This window comes from Toxorhynchites rutilus, chromosome 1, assembly GCF_029784135.1.
Source record: "Toxorhynchites rutilus septentrionalis strain SRP chromosome 1, ASM2978413v1, whole genome shotgun sequence".
Lineage (NCBI taxonomy): Eukaryota > Metazoa > Arthropoda > Insecta > Diptera > Culicidae > Toxorhynchites > Toxorhynchites rutilus.
Genome location: NC_073744.1, coordinates 50,506,890 through 50,527,763, shown reverse-complemented (window position 1 = coordinate 50,527,763; position 20,874 = coordinate 50,506,890). Strand labels below are relative to the sequence as shown.

Below are 20,874 nucleotides of genomic sequence, written 5' to 3'. Positions count from 1 at the left end.
AAAACAGATTTTCTTTTTAAACCCTATTCCTTCCGTAGTTCTACGTAAAAAAAATGGATCAGTCGGTTTTTAGAAGCTTCTCTTGAGGTGAATTGTTCACCAGCAAATCATTCGTCATAGATAGGAACTTGGTGCGATGTTCGAACTATACTGCCGTTCTACGCATAGTTGTCCGATATTACTTTTTAACAATTTTCACTTTTCCTCATAAAACGATGTTTTTATGCCTAGTCTTCCACAAAACAATAAAAAAAACTCCCAGATTTGCAAAAAAACAACATTAAGCTCAATTGTCTCTTGTTGATATTCCGTACATAACTGTCTCTTCATGTATTTTTTATAGATCCATCATAAATACATCGGTTCAAGTACAAGAATTTTATGTCACGCTTTCAGCATGACTAATGCAGTCATTTCTGGTTTGGAAGAACGAATTCATTCTCAAACAAAAGAAAAAAAAAGGTCAACAGAGCACGTGTATACCTTGTTAGCGAATAACTAATAACAATGAGATTTATATTCTGCTAACGTGTTACAGATCACCCCTTCTTCATAAAACGATGTTTTTATGCATAATCTTTCGAAAAAACATAAAAAAAAACTTATTGTTTGTTTCCGGTATATAAAAAAACAACATCAATTGTCAATTGTTTAATTGTCCCATGTTGTTATGCTAGGCATAACTGTCTTCCCATGTATTTTTAAACCGCAATCAAGCTTGATTGGTTTAAGTGAGGGAAACTTTTTACATTTCATTGGACAATAGTTTACTGCTCATAAAAAACCCGGTGTATTGACAAACTGCAATGCTTAAAGCTTCTGGTAGACAAATATGCTAGAAAACTTTGATTGCGTTTTTCTCAGTTGCTAATTTTGGAACATGGGACAACTATCCGTAGAACGGCAGTATAAGTCGGATGCATTAGAACCTCGCAAAAAGGCACCCGAAACATCCGACGAGTCGCAATCGATGTGTGCGGTGTGATCAAGACACCGATGTGACATGATGTGTGCTCGTGTGACACCCATTCATAAAGCATCATTTGTATCACACTTATTCAAGTGGCTCCAAATGATTTTTTGACATAGAACTACGTCTTTTATTAAGGATGCCACGTCAGAAAATAGGTCACGTTTTTATGAAATAAAGCTAACGTGAATAACTAATTTTGCCGCAAACGGATTTAGATTGGAGGATTGATGAGATTGATGAGATTGATGAGATTGAAGGTGCAAATTGAAAAACTAAAAATCAGTAGCGTCAGGAAATTTAATCAATCGATAGCGTTAATTGAAACATTGAAATTTGGAAATTTGGGCTACTAACTACTGTGTAATTTGCAATTTATAGAAACCCAAACAGTTAACATGTACACGATTAAAACCCGGCTCTGTTACAGCTAAAATGCTAATGAGCCTAAATAAATATACGAAAGGGATAGCAGAAAGAGGAGAGAGTGAATGAGAGAGAGAGAAAGAGAGAGAGAGAGAGAGAGAGAGAGAGATACTGCCGTGGAGAACAGCAAAAATGTTTGCCTGGATGTGGCCTGGATGGAGAAACACTGTGAACATTTCGAAGGAGCGAGCATCAAGGATGAAGCCATGATCAAAATGGTGCATACCCCACGAGAGTAGCTGTGACGGAGTGGGCGTCATGTTGGAGGGCACTACCTAATCGGCGCTCCGCTGGGAAGAGAAATCCTGCGAGGGTGACTGTGACGGGGCGCGCGTCAAGTTGGAGGGCGCTTCCTAATCGGTGCACGTCTCGACAGGTGAGAAACCCCGCGAGGGTGACTGTGACGGATTGCGCGTCAAGTCGGAGGGCAATTCCTAATCGGTACACGTCTCGACGGGTAAGCGTATGCCAGCGAAGAGGACGTAAGCTGGCAACGCTAGTCAGCGTTGAAAACTCGAAGAGTGCATGAGCACAGCCACCCCCTGAAGTAGTCGCCTAGATGTGGTCCCAGGGGGAATAAGGCAACGAGTAGAGGGCTTGGTTTTTGTGGGTGCGAACCCCACTCGACGTCTGGGTTAACCCTTCCCAGATAAGGCTGGAAGAGCGTTCCTCACAGAGGAACGTGAGAGAGAGAGGGGGAGAGAGAGAGAGAGAGAGAGAGAGAGGGAGAGAGAGAGCTAACACATACACACCCCCATTTCTCTCTGAGTTCGTTTGATGTTGAAAAAATCCCAAAATTTTGGTTGCCACCGTTACGTCAAGGAATACATGGAAAAACGTCTACTGCCTTTCGTCAACAAACACGACATACCCGTTCTTTTTTGCCGGATTTTTTCAGGCCAATCGCTTCTTTTGACTCAGCTTGCCTTCAACATGCCATCAATCCACGTGTTCATTGTTTAGTGCACGGTTCAATCCAAGGTCCTCTCTGAGGATCATGTACATCGAACATTTGCTGTAGTTTGTTCTGTTTACGAACAGGTCTTTCCGGATTTCGCCAGTCTCCATTATATCGCACATTCACATTTCCAGACTCCTTGAACCGAAGTGCGGAAGACAAAGCGCCGACTAACTTCGAACTGTTGGACACTTCTGAAAATGTTACACAATTTGAATTTTTGCGAGTACAATTTCAAAATATTTCGTACGACTTCCACGCTTGCTTTGGAACATAAAACATTGTAAGAGATTGTATCCAGGACACGACCGCATTTTCGATGTAGCACTACGGAATTATATTGTTTAATCTGCGTGTGAATCATTTCGGATATTATTTTAAAATGCATCGAAATTGTTTGGGTCCCTCCTCACTTTACGATAGAACTGCGCTGCCATCTCGCATCAGACTTCCATAAATAGAAACAGAAAATGCCCTACTCCCCAATACGTGTACAGTGGGACCCCGATTATCCGCGGTGCGGATTATGCGTGACAGCGAGTTCCATAGTAAATCCATAGGCCTTCCCGGAATATACTTTTGCACATTTGTTTCGATTATGGCTTTCACACTATCTGACTCTTGGTGTACACGACCATATAGGTGGATAGTTTGATGATTTCTGTATTGATAAAAAATAGTTTTCATGATGAAATTTCTTTTTTTCGTGTTTGGAACTCATTTTTAGTCGTTTATTGCGTTATCCGTGATTTTCGTTATCCGCGGTGAGCTAGCCAAACTATTCCGCGGATAATCGGGGTTCTACTGTACATCGTTTGTATAATATATATGCTAGAGCCAATATGCGCCAATATGAGCGAGCAAAACCGGAGACACATTAAAATGATAGCATATGAAAACTTTTCGTATAGTTTGGCAAATACACGACCCAAACCGAGATAGGTATAGGTCTCCTTTATGTTTTCCCTTTTGCTCTTAGAAAATACTTTTCAACTTCATTTTATAATGAGATGTAATATTATGACGCATTTACGTAACGTATCAGTACACTGAGAGAAATAATTAGTAAATATAACGAATTTTTTGGTAAATACTACCAATCTATAGTAATTTTCGACCGTACTAATAAACACATATGTCAAGCAGAACCATGATTCGGAAGCCCAATATCGGCTACATTTTCTCGCCGAAAATGCAAGTATCAGAATTATATCCTTATTATACCTCCGTATTGCCTTATGGGAACAATGAAAATGGTTAATACGCGCTTTTCTCACCAGTTTTCAGATATGACAATATCCAAGCTTACTAATGTTATCGAGTAAAATATACTAATCTCTCGTAGGGATGCGGGTTTGTTGACAATATGTACAAAAAATTTGTACATTCTACTAATTTTGCATTACCAAATGTATTTAGTAGTTTTCGACCGAGGATTTTTCTAAGGGTAGCTATGTGGATAGCGTGTTTTTTTTCGGGTGCAATCCCAAAAGAGATGCAAAATGAAAAAAGAAAAAGATTGAAGCTCATTTGACGCTTCAGGACACGAAAAGGGATCTTTTTTGCCGAAAATGAAATGCTTTCTGGCAACGTTTGGGTGTATAAACATTTTTGCTTCCATATTCCACTTGAGGTGGGATCGAACCCCACAACATGCAACAGTAAGGTTTTTCTACTGGGATTTGAAAGCATACTTCCATGAAAGATGCGTTATATCTAAATAAATGCAGTGTATGTCCGTAATCCAAAATTCTGAATACTTTTCCATATCCGCACTAGCACAAACATTTCCCGTATGCTGCTGACATCTTCTTTGTCGCAGCACACTTTGATACAGCGGTCTTTCTCTTCTCCGAGGGTGTGTAGTGAATGTGTTATGCTATATCTTCCATTCATTCCATTCTTGTTTTTCGAGCTGTGTGTGAAATCAACATTAGGCATGAATGTCTGCACCTTGTCTTTTGCTTGCTAGCTCGCTCGCAATTTTGGTTTCATTCCATTCCATTTTTGTTTTGAAGAGAGTTTAAACGTTTTCAGTTCATTCGCCTCTAGCCCTGAGAAGGGCCCTTGTGGAAAGAACCTCTACTCCCTACTCCTCCTTCTCTTGTCTGAGAAAGACTCGTCGGTAACGATGTTTTTTCGATGACCGCCAAACGAGAAGGGATGTGGTTTCAAATCGTGGATGGCTTATTTATAGAATGGTAACGGAAACCGTGAGTAAAAGTCGATTTTGACGTAGAACTACGTCTTTCTTTAAGAGTGCCAAATCAGAAAACGGGTCATGTTTTTATGAAATAAAGTTAACGTTAATAACTATTTTTGCCGCGAACGGATTTAAACGATTTATATACCAAACGTATCGAAAATTCCCTAAGATTTGTTCTTTATGCTATATATTACAATCCAATGATGAGTAAACAGTTTAAATTGATAAAAAATAGAAGCAATTCCGTTTTCCCATACATTTGTTCTGTCCATTTGAGAGCTTCCCTATCCATGCCGTCAATAACGAGCAACTTATCGGCGATCAACGAAGGGGAATGATTTGAAGTTACCGTGCACAAAGAAAAAAACTCGCTGAGGAAAACGTTCAGTATCGTTCTAGATACAAAGCAATCAATTTGAACCGTTTAGGGATTAGGGAATTGTAATGTATAACTAATCAAATAAATCTTAGAGAATTTCCGATTTGATGCACACAAAACTGACAATAACCCTTTTTTATATTTTTTCTGACTAATTTCTGTAAAAAATGAATAAGTAAAGTATGTAAAGATCTTCAAAAAGCTTAAATGAATTCTGACCTTATAGACGAGTAGACGAAACTCCTTCATAGCGTCTAAAACAAGCAAGCTATCGCAATCTCACACGACCACTGGCAGCGTGGGTGACGAGCTGCGGCTAACATTATCAATTAATGTTCAAATTCCTTAACCTGACCATGAACCAGTTTCGACAGCGTTCTAATGCTTTGCAAAGTCGAAAATTTCACCATTATTTGCATAGACAGCACAAAGGCCACACTTGCATAAAGTTACCATTTCGACAGCCAACAGCGTTAAAATCAACACCAGATTTGTTCTCGGAACCGCATACCCCCAAGGGACATTCTCGTTTGATTAAAACCAAAGATAATTATCCGAGTAAGAAGTGATCTTCACAACGATTTCAACGCGCTTCTTCCCGGAATTTACGAGCAGTTCGGGTATAATTAGATTTCAAAGCGAAAAACACATCTGAATCCTCGTTTGTAACGATAGTACCTTTTCTTACCTACCGCTGTTCCTGAACGGATTTCTTCCACGCAAACATGCCCGCCGTGTCCTGTCACGAACATAAATGTTAATAATGAAGACGCTGAAAACTTCTGTCGGTGTGGTGCACTTGTTGTCTGCAAACTGTTTTCGCCTGCCGAAAGCTTCGAAGCAATTTGGGAAACACAACCCATCGTTTCATGACTTTTGCAACGGAACGCAAGTACCAAATCGAATTTGCCAAACTAAATCTCATCCCACAACTCTCTGCGAAATGGAAAATCAGAAACCAAATCTGGTTGGGAAACATTCGTCGGAACTGAGTGCAGCCAGCGGCCTCGTGCTCGAGCTCGTGCTTGGGCGTTTTTTCTCAAAATGTATCAATTTCCATATTTTGTTTCAGGTGCTGTTCTAACACATTTGTACGCAATTAAAACAAAGCTCCCGATTCATACTACAGAAACAAGCAAACGACCGAAAATCGATTCACCCTTGATTAGCTCTACCATCGGTTTTGCGAAAAATGTATTCTCGAAGGGATGACTTATTTCCAGCGACTCATTTGAAACTCCGAGTGTGAGCTTTTTTTTTGCTAGCTTTTGAGAAGACACAAAATCTTGATTTATACCACACATAAGGCAAAAATTACCACCAGCACAACACAGGGGAGCTGAAAAATCAACAGACGAATCGCCCCAAACCAGTGGGAGGAAAAAAAAAAAGATGGATCTGCTCACCAAACGAACTCGAGTGATTTATGATAATCTTCCCTTTGGGCCGTTTTACTGCGCCCTGTAATTCTGGCTCGTGTTGTTTTCCAGGGTGCAAAAGGGGAAAAAATGAAAATATATACACCCCGCTTCGCGTACATTACCCACAAATGATTACGATAAAAGCAACTCATATATTATTCATTCGGCAGTCTCTAGGTTAAGGGTGGCTTTAATTTCGTCATTGAAAGTTAGGAGCAAAACGAAATATTTTATGGTCATGACAGGGTACAAAGCCAAGGTAGCATTAGTCGTGCTAAGCATTGCTTTGATACTCGATATCAACTTGTTGATAACGATTGTAGTTTTTGAATAATGGTCTGATATTTAATTCGAACACATAATTCGCTGAATGTCGCACGAATGCCAAATTCCACGGAATCATTAAAGAGACAACAGAAGCCAATCTATGTTGGACTTGTATCGGGCATGTGTCTCCAATTCCTATTTGCGTTAATTGAATGCCAATTAGTCAGTTTGTCGTAAACATAGCACCTAATTGGTCTTTTGCGAAAATGAACTAATGCTATCCCGTATCTATACTATCTTCCCCAGGTACACAAGAGAATAACCTATTTACGCCATTTAATTGTTAGCCTGGCGCAAGCAAAAGACATCTCCCGCACGATGCTGGTCTTCTCACATGACCACTTCGATGACGATATCAACGACCTAGTACAGAGCATAGACTTCTGCAAAGTTATGCAGGTAGGCTTGAAGACGAATTGTGGCAAGATACTACTTAATGTTTGCTTCCATTGTCTCTCCTTAGGTTTTTTATCCCTTCTCGATACAAACTCACCCCAATGAGTTCCCCGGAGCGGATCCTGGAGATTGTCCCAGGGATATCAAGAAGGAACAGTAAGTATACTATTCAAGTGCGAACATCCGTTCTGTTTTGGGCCAATATGCGAATCAATTCTTCAAAGTTGTGAAGACTGCGATAAAAATTTCCACGTATATAGCAAATTTTCATAGTTTATAAAAAAATATGTGTTCATTCCACCTGACAACCCGTTATCATTTTCGCACTACAAATTGAACACACGAAGCACAACGCCGTCTACGCGAATGCATTTCGTTTTGTTTTGTTTCGACTTTCTTCGACCCAGTCCGACCTGTTCAAGTCGGCTTTCGGCACGCCGGCAAGGCAGGGCTAAGGCCGAACGATGCCGATTGGTGTAATGTGGACGCGTCTTAAGAGCAGTTGACGGGAACCTTATGGCGAGTTTACATTAGAGTGATCTACAGTTATACATGGATTTATTCAGCCGAAAATAGATGTAAACGGGTGAGAATATACAGGGTTTTCCATTTCGGGCTTCCGAAAGTATACAGCCCTGCGCTGACAACCGTTTGACATAGCTGTCAACCAAAGCGTCATATCGTTAGTTGAATGTCTGCCATTTTACAATATGGATCGTTTTAGCATCGCACAACGTGTTAATTTTGTTAAATTATACTATAAAAATGATGAAAAACCGGCAAATGATTTTCGAGCATTACGGACGGATTTTGGTCATCATGGACGGCCTACAGAGCACACAATCGCTAATGAAGTGCGTAAATTCGAACAAACTGGATCCGTAGTGGATATTGTGAAACCTGTGCATCATCGTAATGTGCGTTCGGCCGAAAATATTGCTGCTGTTGCTGACAGTGTGGAGGATGACCCGAATGTTTCGATTCCACGGCGTGCTCAGCAATTGGGCTTGTCAAACACATCATTGTGGCGAATTTTGTATTTGGACTTGCATCTACATCCATATAAAGTCCAACTGGTACAAAAATTAGAGCGTGGTGACCATGGAATGCGTCGGGCATACGTCGATTGGGTGAACGAACAACAGCAGCAAAATGCTGAATTTTCGCAACAAATTTTCTTCAGCGGTGAGGCACATTTCGAGCTCGGTGGCTATGTGAACACCCAAAATTTCCGTATATGGGGCTCAGAAAATCCAGACGTGATTGTTGAGAGGCCATTGCATCCGCCAAAAGTCACTGTTTGGTGCGCATTTTGGTCTGGTGGAGTCATCGGGCCGTATTTCTTTGAAAATGAGGACGGCAAGACGGTAACTGTGAATGATGAGCGCTATGGCCGCATGTTAACCGATTTTTTTTTTGCCACAAATTGAAGATATGGATACGGATGGCATGTGGTTTCAGCAGGACGGCGCCACGTGCCACACAACACGACCGAACATGGCCATATTGCGAACGAAATTTGAGGGACGCATAATTTCGCGTTTTGGTGATGCCAATTGGCCGTCCAAATCATGCGATTTGAACCCGCTAGACTTTTTTTTTCGTGGGGTTATGCGAAAGAGTGTCTATGCCAACTCTCCGCAAACTCTTGAACATTTGAAAGACAACATTCGTGAAGTTATGACCGAGATACCGCCCCATATGTGCTGAAAAGTCATCGAAAATTATTTGTTCCGGATCAAGGTGTGCGAGGAAGCCCTAGGTGGACATTTGAATGATGTTGTATTTCACACATAATGGCATGAACTTCATCTCCTCCAAACGGTTAATCTCCTCCAGTAATTTCCTGGCCTAATAGGCCGAGACCAGGTCCGGAAGAAAGACCACATATCGCTCCTTCGGGTGATATCTCTTGATGAGGGTGGCAAGATTCGACAATCACGTCGTGCTGTACATCTTCCCGTCCACCGCGAACAATGCAAATAACAATGGCTTAGACAATCCCTTCTTGCTGATCGTCAACCACACAAGCATAAGATGTTTTTCAGCAACACCTTCAGCTCCTCCATCAGGGCGATTGCCTTCTGATCCGACACGACCGGCCTCGACCGAAGCTTCCTCATGAAAATTGTCCGATCACTCCGACCTCCCGACCCAAGGTACGGAGCGATAAGGCCACTCACGGTTTTCCTCTTTATCGAGCTAGTTGCTTGACTTTTTTCGCCACGACTGCTGCAAATCAACTGAGAAGGGTATTGAAGCATTTTTGTAGAATGCTTAATAAACGTACGACTTAAGAAAAAATTGCTCCATTGAATTATCTTTGGGTTGTTTTTTATCTCCACCCACAGTGCAGGCAACCCGGATTATCTCTTTTCTTCTGTCGATGATGCAATTATTTTCCATGAACTTTGGAAATGAATCGACTTTTCATCAGATGTCAGACCCCTGTTATTAATTCTCTTCCATGCCGTTCTCGGATTCCAAGTGAATCTCACACCAAGGGGCATCTGCTCCATCAAATGGTAATAGGTAAAGTCCACCGAGTTATGAATCATACTACGTGGTATGGTTTCCATCATTGGTTTTATAGTTTTGAGATTGGAAAGATCCACAAGAATTCGTTGATTTTGCATATAACGCACTACCGGAGAAGTCACGACGATACGTTTTAGATATCGATTGTCTGATACACCCTTGGACTTCACGTCCGTAGAATTGCAAACATCCCTGTGGAACCTCCCGTACCATACTGATAACATAATGATAGTAATTTGAGTTCCGGAAATAGGAAAAAATCACAACCATGTCTCGTCGCCAGTAATTATGCGTTGGATGAGCGTGGAATCGGAACTTGATCGTTCAAGCATGTTTCTAGCCACCCGATTGCGATGGAACGGTTGAAGAACATTGAGCTTTTTTGGTACTAGTCGTGCTGCGCCTTTTCTTATGCCCAAACCATGAGCCAAAATACGACGAACGGTCCGTGAAAATTATTTAATTTTCGGGCTAACTCTCTCAAATTTCGAGCACTATTCCATTTTTGTCGATGTTTTCATCAGTTGAACAGGTGAATGGTCTTCCTTGACGTGGCAAATCGTTCATCTCTTCTCGGCCGCATTTGAGTGCCTTATACCATTCATACACCCGTCGTAATTAAGTCACCAAATGTATTATGCAATATTTTGGCCGTTTGCAATTATTTATTCGATAGAGTGTTCTAGACAAATGAAACAAATGAAATTACCACTGCTCGTTAATAATGTTTTCGCGATCATCTTCAGGCGTCCGAAAACACAGCATCGAATCGCTGCAACGAAAGCATTACTGGGTAAAAAGACAGTTATTGTCATAGACTTTTATTTATTTATTTATTTATTTATTTGTTTGCATCTTTTCAAAAGAGGATAGCCACAGGGGAAATACATTATTATTATTGTTATTATTATAGAGTTATGGCACTTCTCAGCATTGAGCTGGAATATTCACCTACCCCGGGCTTCTTGAATGCTAAAGGGGGATTAGGCTCTGTGGTATTTTTTCTCTCTCTTTTTTTTCTTTATAATAGTGTCTGCACAATCATCGTGTTCTAATTGTGGTAATTCAGGAACCGTCGCACTATGTTACTCGTTCCAAGAATCACCGCTTTCTGCATAACCGCAAGCTGCTATGTTACTTGCAGCTCCTCCAATGACTGCGTGAGAGAGTGTGGAACTAATCCAGTAGCAGAGATCACTACTGGTATAATACGGATGCCTTTCAAATGCCACATTTGTTTTAGTTCTTCTGCCAAGTCGTGATATCTTGGCAACAAACGTAGATTGAAGATTGTGGTCTAACGGTATTGCAATGTCTATTATCAGCACTTTTTTCTTATTGTTAGCATAGACCACAATATCAGTGCGATTAGCTGGTATTCGGACATCCGTAATGATCTCGCGATCCCAGTACAACTTGTAGCAGCTATTTTCCAAAACCGGATCCGAAACATACTTGTAGTAGAGTACCAACTGATTTACCAAGTTGCGTTTTGATGCTAGTTGTTGATGAACAATCTTGGCAACCGAGTTGTGACGATTTAGATAAGCGTATTCGGCTAGCGCTCCACAGCCGGCTATGACGTGTTCAATCGTCTCTCCTACTTTATTGCACTTTCTGCACATCGCACATCGGAACTAAAGTCGCTAACACACTGTAGAAGACTATGTAGCGCTTCTGTTGATTCCGCAAACAGTATCAAGTCGTCATATAGAAGGTATGATTTATAGTTGTTGTTCTATTTATACGGTAGCAATGACTGCTTCGGTTGAGTGTTCTGCTCAAAGGGTTCATCGCAAGGCAAAACCACAAAGGACTGAATGTGTCACCTTGGAAAATTCCCCTGCGAATATCGAGAGTTCTGGATTTTAACATATTTGTTCCGTCAGTGATATTAAGCGAAGTGCTCCATTTTTCCATTGCGTGTTCCATAAACCTGATGACGCCATCATGTATCTTGTACATTTTTAGTACCTTTATGAGGTACGTGTGCGATACGGAGTCGTATGCTTTCTTATAATCAATGTACGCCATATCGTTCCTTTTGTTTCGGTTGTCCGACATTATCGATGCAATGATTTGATCTTTGCAGCCTCGTGTGTTTTGTTTACAGTCCACTACCACTTTTGACGAAAATCTGAGAACCACTATAGTCGGTTTGACATAGATTGGCTGTATAAAGAATCCCTCACCTGTAACGTCTATAGATGGCGTGCTAGCTTTGTTCATAATAACCTCAACTTTGCGAATCGCCCCATCTGACGGTATGTATTTGCTTAACTTTCAGAGCACTGTTACGGAAGTGTAAAAACGCACTGCACCCCGATCTGTACGGGCACTATCGGGAGGCCAAATTCACCCAAACCAAACACCACTGGTGGTGGAAAGCGAATCGAGTCTTCGATCAGCTAGAAGTAACCAAATACCACACGGGTATGATCTTACATATACTTAGAATAGCTTAGATGTGACAACATTACCACTTCAATTGCAGGTCTTGTGGTCTTCCTGGAGGAGGACCATTACGTTGCGGAGGACTTCCTCTACATCCTGGAGCTGATGCAGCAGAAATCCCAGGAGCTGTGTCCGAAGTGCAACATTCTTTCGCTGGGCACATACCTGAAAACCTTCAATTACTACACCTACAACAAGAAGGTGAGTTTCGTCGCCACGTACCGTTTCCGGTTCCAAACTTTGCCACCAAACAACCATCGCAAGAGTCGCAACAAAAGGCTTCGCGATTTTCTGTTTTCCCTTAGCAAATTATTTTGTATCCTTTCTGCCGAGCTTTATAGCGTTCCTGAGCACTCGTGTGAAATCACATATTTACCGGGGAAAGCTTCATATTTGAAACTTTTGTTGTGTCAGCAGAAGGCGGAAAATGGGTTTCCATGCAAGTCGCGACCTAAATATTCAACAATATTGGATCGTTGAAAAAATTATCCGCGGTTGTTTGCCACAAGATGTTTTTGACGGTCATATATCGGGCAACACTGGTTCAACTGTGTTAAAGGATCGCGCGCCTGAAAGATGCCATTCAATTACAATTGACACGAATCGTGTAATCGTGTCAAAAGTTATATTGATTTAGAATGAGTGAATTTTCAGGATAAATGCGCTATGTTATGCTTCTTTACGACAGAAAATGCAAATGTGCAGCTGAAACACGCAGAAAAATTGTGAAGTTAACGGCAGGAATGTTGTAAGTGAACCCAGAGAACAAAAGTCGAACAATCTCTGAGAAATGTCAAAGAAATTTTGCAACAGGTCGAGCAATACCGGAATGAAAGCTGTCAGAAAACGCTCTAATACTCAACCGTGTAACAGTTTGGAATCATTAAAAAAAAAGATCAGCTGCGCAAAAATATACCATGAGATTGATAGTGAGTCGTCCATTATGAGATGTTACCACATGGTATAACGATTGATTCCAAGCTTTACTGTTTGCAAATCAAAGGATTACACGATGCGATTATGAAAAAAAATGACTAGAATCGATCAACAGAGAATGTATTGTCTTCTATCATGACAACGCAAGGCCACACACATCTTCGATGACGCATCAAAATTTGGGTTCTATTGCATCCACCATACAAATATAGAAGCAGAAGTATAGAATTTGGGAGTTAACCGGAAAATGGCGAAAAGGTATAGATATAAATGGCCAATATATAGTTGATTAAAATTGATTCTCAATAATATAAAATTATGTTTAAAAAATTAACAAAACACTGCGGATACTTTTCAAATGACTCACTGCTGTCGTCAACAGACATTGAATACAATGTTCATTCGATGGCGAATTTGAACATTTGAACAATAAACACTGAAAATAGACACTGCATTTTAAACACATAGGTAGATATTGATCCATTCTGTATTCTGTGTGCATGTGTCAAGCGCAAATCATAAACAAATGAACAAAAGAATGGGTAAGTCATTGCTTTGAGGCCGCCATGTAAGTTCCTGTTATAATGGTTCGTCGGAAATAGGATTGAGGGAGTACAAAGAAACTAAACATCGGTTTTACACGAAAATACGTTTGATTTTTGATAAGGGCGTAATCGAAATCATTGGTCTTTCTTTCAAAAAATCTTAACTCAAAATCCAGATGTCTGATTAAAATATGATGTTCCACAAATTTGTTGGAAAATTAATGAACTATTTAGGAAAAATAACATTTCAATAATACTTAGAAAAAATAACATTTTTTAATATTAAAAACTTTTATTTCTCAAAACACCCACCCTTTGATATTTTTTGTATATTTTTATTAAAAAAACCCTCCAATTTAACGAAGTTTGATGTAAAGTGGTGCCGTAGTAAACTCTCCTAAATGGAGATACGAATTTTTGAAAGTTTATGAAATTTCAGTACTTTGTGAAATTTCTAAACGCAATTCTGCATGAAAAACTATACGAAGTTTATTGTCCTAAGACTGACCATTTTCGATATATAACAACTGATAGATGTAACATTGAATTGAATAAAATGTTTTCAGAAGAATTTTGCTCATATTTTGTGAAGAAAATTTATAAATTGATTCATCACGATTTCTTTAAAAACGAACAAGCAAGATTTTTGAAAACAAGAAAACAATTTTCGGCAGAAGGAGAAGTTATAATAGTATGTGATTTTTCCGAAAATTATACTTTCGTTTTACAACATGAAGTCCAGAGCTATCATTGGAATAATTTTCAGTGCACAATACACCCGTTTGTAGTTTAATGCAATGAAAATGGTACACTACAGAACTTAAGCTTTATTGTCATTTCGGAGGTTTTGAAACATGATGCAGTTGCAGTACAGCTGTTTATATCCTAATTATTGGGGTATTTGAAATCATGTAGCCGATTAAAAAAGTGTATCTTTATGTCAGATGGTGCTGCTTCTCAGTACAAGAATAGAAAAAACTTTATTAGTTTATGTGAGTTTACGAGAAGCTATGGTTTAGAAGTTGAATGGCATTTTGACGTAGAACTACGTCTTTCAGAAAAGGTGCCAAATAAGAAAACAGGTTACGTTTTTATGAAATAGAATTAACATTAGTAAATATTTTCACTGTGAACGAATTCTCTTGATTTGCATACCAATCGAATCGGAAATTCTCTAAGATTTGTTTGATATACTTTTCATTCCAATTTGCTAATTTCTAAACGGTTTAAATTCTGGAAGAATTTCCTTTTTTCCCATACATTTGTTCTGTCGATTTATGTGCTAACGCTACCCGTATTTCGAATGCTTATAACTCGAACAGTTCTTAACAAATCGGAAAGATGTTTGCATCAATTGATAGGAAATATTTCTACGCGTCTATCACAAAAAAATATTATTTTTCATGAGATGGACAACTGAATAACTGTAAAATGTCAAGCGTTATCTAAACGCCCTAACTGCCAGGTTTTGATTGACCCGATTTACGGTTTCCCCAACACAGACTTCAAAATCGATGTACCTGTGGAAATCCGCTCTGCCAATATACATGCAAGTCGGGGGTATTTTAGTTCCCACCGAGTTGTGTTTCCCTAACACGGACTTCAAAATTAATGTGCCTGGGAGAATCCGCTTTGCAAATACATGCAAGTCGGGGGTATTTTTTGGTGAGATGAGATGAGATGAGATATGCAAAAATTTCAGAGGGAAATGTAAAATAGAATGAACGTTTGACAATTCCTCCGTCCACATATTTTGGTAGTCCTAGGCATCATATCAAATGTAAAAGGACGTTCATCAAATTTATTTGTAACGAAGAACATAATCTATTACAAAAAATTCGATGCATTCTAAATTAATATTCGACGTGATAAACAAGAGTATTGCATTATATATTTGTGTAGTTCTACGTCGAAAATATGCGGTCATGTCCTAGATACAACCCTTTACAATTTTTTTTGCAACCTTACATGGCAAAGGTCCATGTGGTGCAATAGGAGAAACTTTTAAACGAACGGCAAGGAAAGCTAGTTTAGCAAGGCATCATGAGCATCCGTTGAAAAATTAAAAAAAACTTTATGATTGGGCCAATGATTGTAAGCAGAATTTTAAAACTAAAATATCCTTCTGATATGTTTCTACAGATGATTATAGTTTAGCTGAAAAGAAATTTGAACAGATTTTTAAGAAAACGATTAAGATTTTCCTGGTACTCATAAATATCATTCATGTATACCTATTTCTGGTGACAAGATAGCAGCTAAGATACGAGGGTCGTTCAAAAATTTAGTTTCAGTGCCTCAGATATCGCGAAAAAATAAAGTTAGAACAGAAAACATGGTGATTTTCGTAATCTACGTTTTATTTTCTATTTTTCTACATAATCGCCGTAACGTTCGAGACATTTTTCATAGTGTGACACGAGTTTTTGTATACCGAGAGCGAAGTGCGTAGCGTCCAACTTTCTGAAGTACGATGTAACTGCGTCACGAATTTGTTCAGTGTTGTCGAATCGTTGACCGCCTAACTTTGTGAAATTGAAAGAGGCTTCCAATAAAAATATACAAAAAATATCGAAAGGGGGGGGGGGGTGTTCTGAGATATAAATGTATCTTTCCTAAATAGTTCATTGATTTTCCTACAACTTTGTCGAACATCATATTTTAATCAGACATTTTGAGTTACGATTTTTTGGAGAAAAAAAAACAATTTCGATTATGCCCTTTACAAAATCAGTCGTAATTTAATTTGGTCATATGGTAATCAAAATCGTGTTTTCGGAAAGCTTCCATCACAAGCACCAAGTTTTAGAAAAATCCGAGAAGGTCAGTGGCCGGCTGATTTGGTGTGGAATTGCTCAGCTGTAAAAAAATGATTCGTTATTCTTATCCCGAAGAAACTAGAAGTATAAATATTTCTTAACAGTTATTAGTTGTTATTCATTACTGAAGAACAGAACATATTTTGGCGACGAGTCACCTGTGGAAGCAACCATCCAGTTCCTCTTTTCGAAGACGTTTCAAGGAAGATTTCAAGCGACAGCGAACTCGAAGATGACCGACCAGGATTTGCGTAACGCGATTGTACGGCTCAGGGAACTTTTTGCAACCCAGAAGCAGCAGATTAAGGATCTCCAACGGACGAACGCGAATCCGGCTGAAAGTGGACGGATCATCGAGTCTCTCGAAACTCGAATCGACGAGTTCCGGTACGACCCTGATGACAGAATATTTTTTGAATCGTGATATGTTCGCTTCAAAGACGATTTTAAGGAAGACAGACACCAGTTGGACGACAGCGTGAAAGTGAGGCACACGAACGCTGCGTGAACAGCATCCTGTCAAAACAATCCGAACAAACCATCACGAAATTGAAGAAATTTTTCGAACGCCAGACTTCTCTCTTCAACGACGCTTATTATTATTCTTCCTATGCTGCTTCCATCAACAAGCACAACGAAGCGTTCCAGTTATTGAAGCTTTCCAGCGATCAATTCAAAGCGCTCCGGTTCGTTTGTGGTCTCCAGTCATTGCGCGACGCGGACATCCGGACACGTCTGATTGGCAATCTGGAAGCAGAAGAATCCGCACCCGCCGATGGTGGAGCTGGAATCATTCTGACATTGGAAAACCTGATGGAAGAATGCAATCTGATCATCAACGTCAAACAGGACACCAAAATGATCGAGAAAGGTGGAAATGCCAAGCACGTCAATGGCATTGCTAATCATTCGAAGCCTGTTAGCAAGAAGAAAATCCCGAAAACATCTTGCTGGTTGTGTGGAGACCCACACCATGTCAGACTATTCCCTATCAAAACCGTTATTGCGGAAAGTGCAAAAAGAAGTATCACAAGGTATGCTATTGTAGGCTATTCGCTGAGCAGAAGTCATCTAAGCCAGTCGACAAACCAAGAAATAAGGACACCTTCAAGTCCAAAGGCATCTCATTGTTTGAGCGAGTCGACCTCTCGACCTGTGTGTCGGACATCACAATGATCTCCGAGCACGTCTGGGAAACGATTGGCCATCCACCAACTCGAGAGAAGGAAATTGTAGCTGTCAGCGCATCAGAAGACGAAATTGGTATCATCGGTAAATTCTTAGCAAACATCACTGTCCGTGACCAAGCAAGGCCGAATTTATGTTTCAAGCAACCCGGATCTCGACCAATTCGATCAATTCGATCTCTGGTCGGTCCCGTTCAACACACTGATTCAGCCCGTATAGCAGGAGTCCGATCCCTTGGTAGAGAAGCTCCGTCCCAGATTTCCTGATGTTTTTCAAAGTTCCCTTGGTCGTTGCACCAAACCACAAGTGTATTGTCCAAAGAGGCCGGTGGCCTACGCCGCACTTCCCAAGGTTGACGCCGAGCTACGGAGATTGCAAGACAAAGGAATCATTTCACCAGTTCAATTCTACGACGTGGTTGTCCGCAAGGCTGATATCGTTTCCGTTCGCGTATGTGGTGATTACCCTACAGGTCTCAATGACGCGCAGGAATCCGATTGGCATTGCCGAGTTAGCTTGTTGACGCTTTCTCTCACACATCGATCTCTCAGACGCAAACCTCCAAGTGGAAGTCGAACAGGATTTCCGTAAGATGTTGACAGTCAACACTCATCAAGGATAGTTCCAGTACAACCGTGTGCCGCCTCTGGTGCCTTCCAGAGGATCATCGACAGCATGGTAACCGGCATTCCAGGTGTCAACCCGTATCTCGACGACACAATGATCGCTGGGAAAAATTCAAGAGGAGCACGATCGCAGCCTTCACGCCGTCCTGGAACGAATTCAAGACTATGGATTCCATCTCCGCATCGAGAAGTGTCGTTTCTCTCTTCCACAAATCAAATTCCTGGGTCACATAATTGAAAAGGATGGTCATCGCTGCTGTGCAAATCGAATCGGATGTGAAAGCGATTCTCGACGACTCCATCTCTGCTTTGCCGGACACATCTGAAATAATAGTTAAGGAGACAAGCCGTAATCCAGTCATATAAGAGGTATAACAGCACATCAACCAAAGTTGGCCGCAATTTGCAATCCAACTGCAGGCTGCAGCTATTCGCCAGTTCTTCGCCAGACGAGACAGCCTGCAGATTGTTCGAGATTGCATAATGTTTGGTGACCGGGTCCTCTGGTATCATCCGTCAACTGCATCGAGGACATTCTGGGATGGATCGCATGAAGGCGTTGGCTAGAAGCTTCGTTTTCTAGCCAAATATGGACGACGACGTAAAAACCTGTGTTTGACACCGCAGTTCTTGTGCAAAAGCCGCCAAATCCCCAAGGACCGATCTGGAGTCCTGGCCGATTCCGTCGAAGATGGTTCCTACTATCTGGTTATCGTCGACGCTCACTCCAAATGGCCTGAAGTTTTCCGCACCCGCAGTACGACAACGGCAACAACACTGGATATTTTGAAGAAACCTTCGCAAGGTATGGAAATCCAGTTTATCAGTTATTTTATCAGTTCAACGTTCAAGCAGTTCTGTGAAGCAAATGGAATCTGTCACCTGACACCAGATAGCTCCGTATTACCCGCAGTCGAATGGACAGGCTGAAAGGTTTGTTGACACACTGAAAAGAGGACTCAAGAAGCTTGTCAAGGGGAAAAACATTGCCACTTTCCAGCATCCCCAGATCCTGTTATCCGAGTACCGCTCAACCCCGAATCGAAACGCTCCTGAAGGAAAGTCACCTGCTAACCTGTTCCTGGGGAAACCTATCCGTACAACACTCGATCTTATCAAGCCACAAATTCCAAGCCCAATCGATGTGAACACGAAGCAAAACACCCAGTTCAACAGACGCCAAGGGGGTCTTCGTAGCCACATTGGTTGCGTGTTCGCTTAGTAATCGTGCCATCGTGAGTTCAAAACTCAGGGCCTTCAATTGTGTTGTTACAAAATAACTACGTCCATCAGCGATGCAGATCGATCCATAGTCGAGCTAAGATCGATTCATCCATACAACTGCTCTGCTCTGCAAGACACATCGGACTGTTGTTCTATTAATAACACATCAATGATCATATCAACTGTCTCCGCTGCCCGGTGATCTAACTGGACAATGGAAGAACAGAAGGAATACTCTTACGCTTGAATGGCTACTGTGTAATGTGGGTCTTTCAGATAAAACGCTCACACTAAAAATCGAATAGCCCCTTATATTTTTTTTCCGCTCCGTCGAAGGTAACACTGCATTCCCCACTTCGGGACGATAATATTCGGCTACGCGTTCAGTCTGATCGGATGGTTTGTAGTGTCAAGATGTACAATTTACAAGAACGTGTATTTTCAGGGAAATCATATTACTCGAGCAACCGAAGCCTTGATGAAACTTTGTCCTCTTATGGTAAGAATTTCAACATTTCTCGGCGTCGATTATTTCCTCTCGGGGTACGTGGAGGACCGTTGCTATGTTAATAAGTCACAAAATTTGGAGGAACTTAAAAAAGAAATAACTCGGATTTTTAACAGCATCGAAGTCGTAATGTTAGAGCTGTGCATGAAGAATTTTGTTCGCCGTTTAAAACGCGTTATCGAAAAAATGGGTGGTCACATCAAAAATGTCCTAAAATAAGCTTTATTATTTTATTTTAAAGACATTTATTTTAATTATTTTAATAAAAATCGGTTACAATTAAGTTACTACAATTTGTTGCGTGAGCGTTTAATCTGAAAGACCTTGTATTTATAGATATATATATATATATATATATATATATATATATATATTTATATATATATATATATATATATATATATATATATATATATATATGTGACATGTACATGTTTAAAATCGGTTCTGTTAAGCTAAATAAAAAAAACAAACAAATGAGATAAAAAAAAACAGACGCCACAACACTATCAACCGGGAGTTCGAAGGAGATGATCTGGTCTACGCAGAGGTTCACCGAGGCAACGAAACCGAGTGGGTTCCTAGATCGATTGTGGAGCACAAAAGCCGAGAAAACTACAACGTTCTTTTGGATACTGGACGTCTCATTTGCTCGCACACAAATCAGCTGTAGCAACGCCATGATGATTGTGAAAGCATTACTTTTTGCTGGATCGAGTTACGGTTCTCCTTATGATGCGATTAACGGTTCTCCTCCGGATCCCAGGAAAATGAAAACTCGTTTGGCTCTACTGACGATATTAGTGCTGCGCCTATGTAGTTGTTGTGTTGTGTGAATCGTAGAAACCTTAAACTTTTGCAGCTCATTCATCTCTAGTCTTGAGAAAGGTCTTTGGGAACAAGCTCACCAAACGGGAAGTGGCGCTCCAGTTTCCTCCAGGACGGAGCTAGTG

The 20,874-nt window shown here is 40.5% G+C and overlaps 1 protein-coding gene across 9 annotated transcripts in view; it reads left to right on the top strand.

Moving 5' to 3' along the window:
- The window catches only part of LOC129769812 (alpha-1,6-mannosyl-glycoprotein 2-beta-N-acetylglucosaminyltransferase), a 210,435-nt gene that overhangs the window by 171,832 nt on the left and 17,729 nt on the right, over positions 1-20,874 (top strand). For all 9 annotated transcript variants that reach the window (XM_055772795.1, XM_055772403.1, XM_055772636.1 and 6 more), the window contains 4 exons: positions 6,934-7,086; positions 7,151-7,239; positions 11,909-12,054; positions 12,116-12,276. In XM_055772795.1, the coding sequence (XP_055628770.1) occupies positions 6,934-7,086; positions 7,151-7,239; positions 11,909-12,054; positions 12,116-12,276 (549 nt within the window). The remainder of the gene's footprint in view (positions 1-6,933; positions 7,087-7,150; positions 7,240-11,908; positions 12,055-12,115; positions 12,277-20,874) is intronic.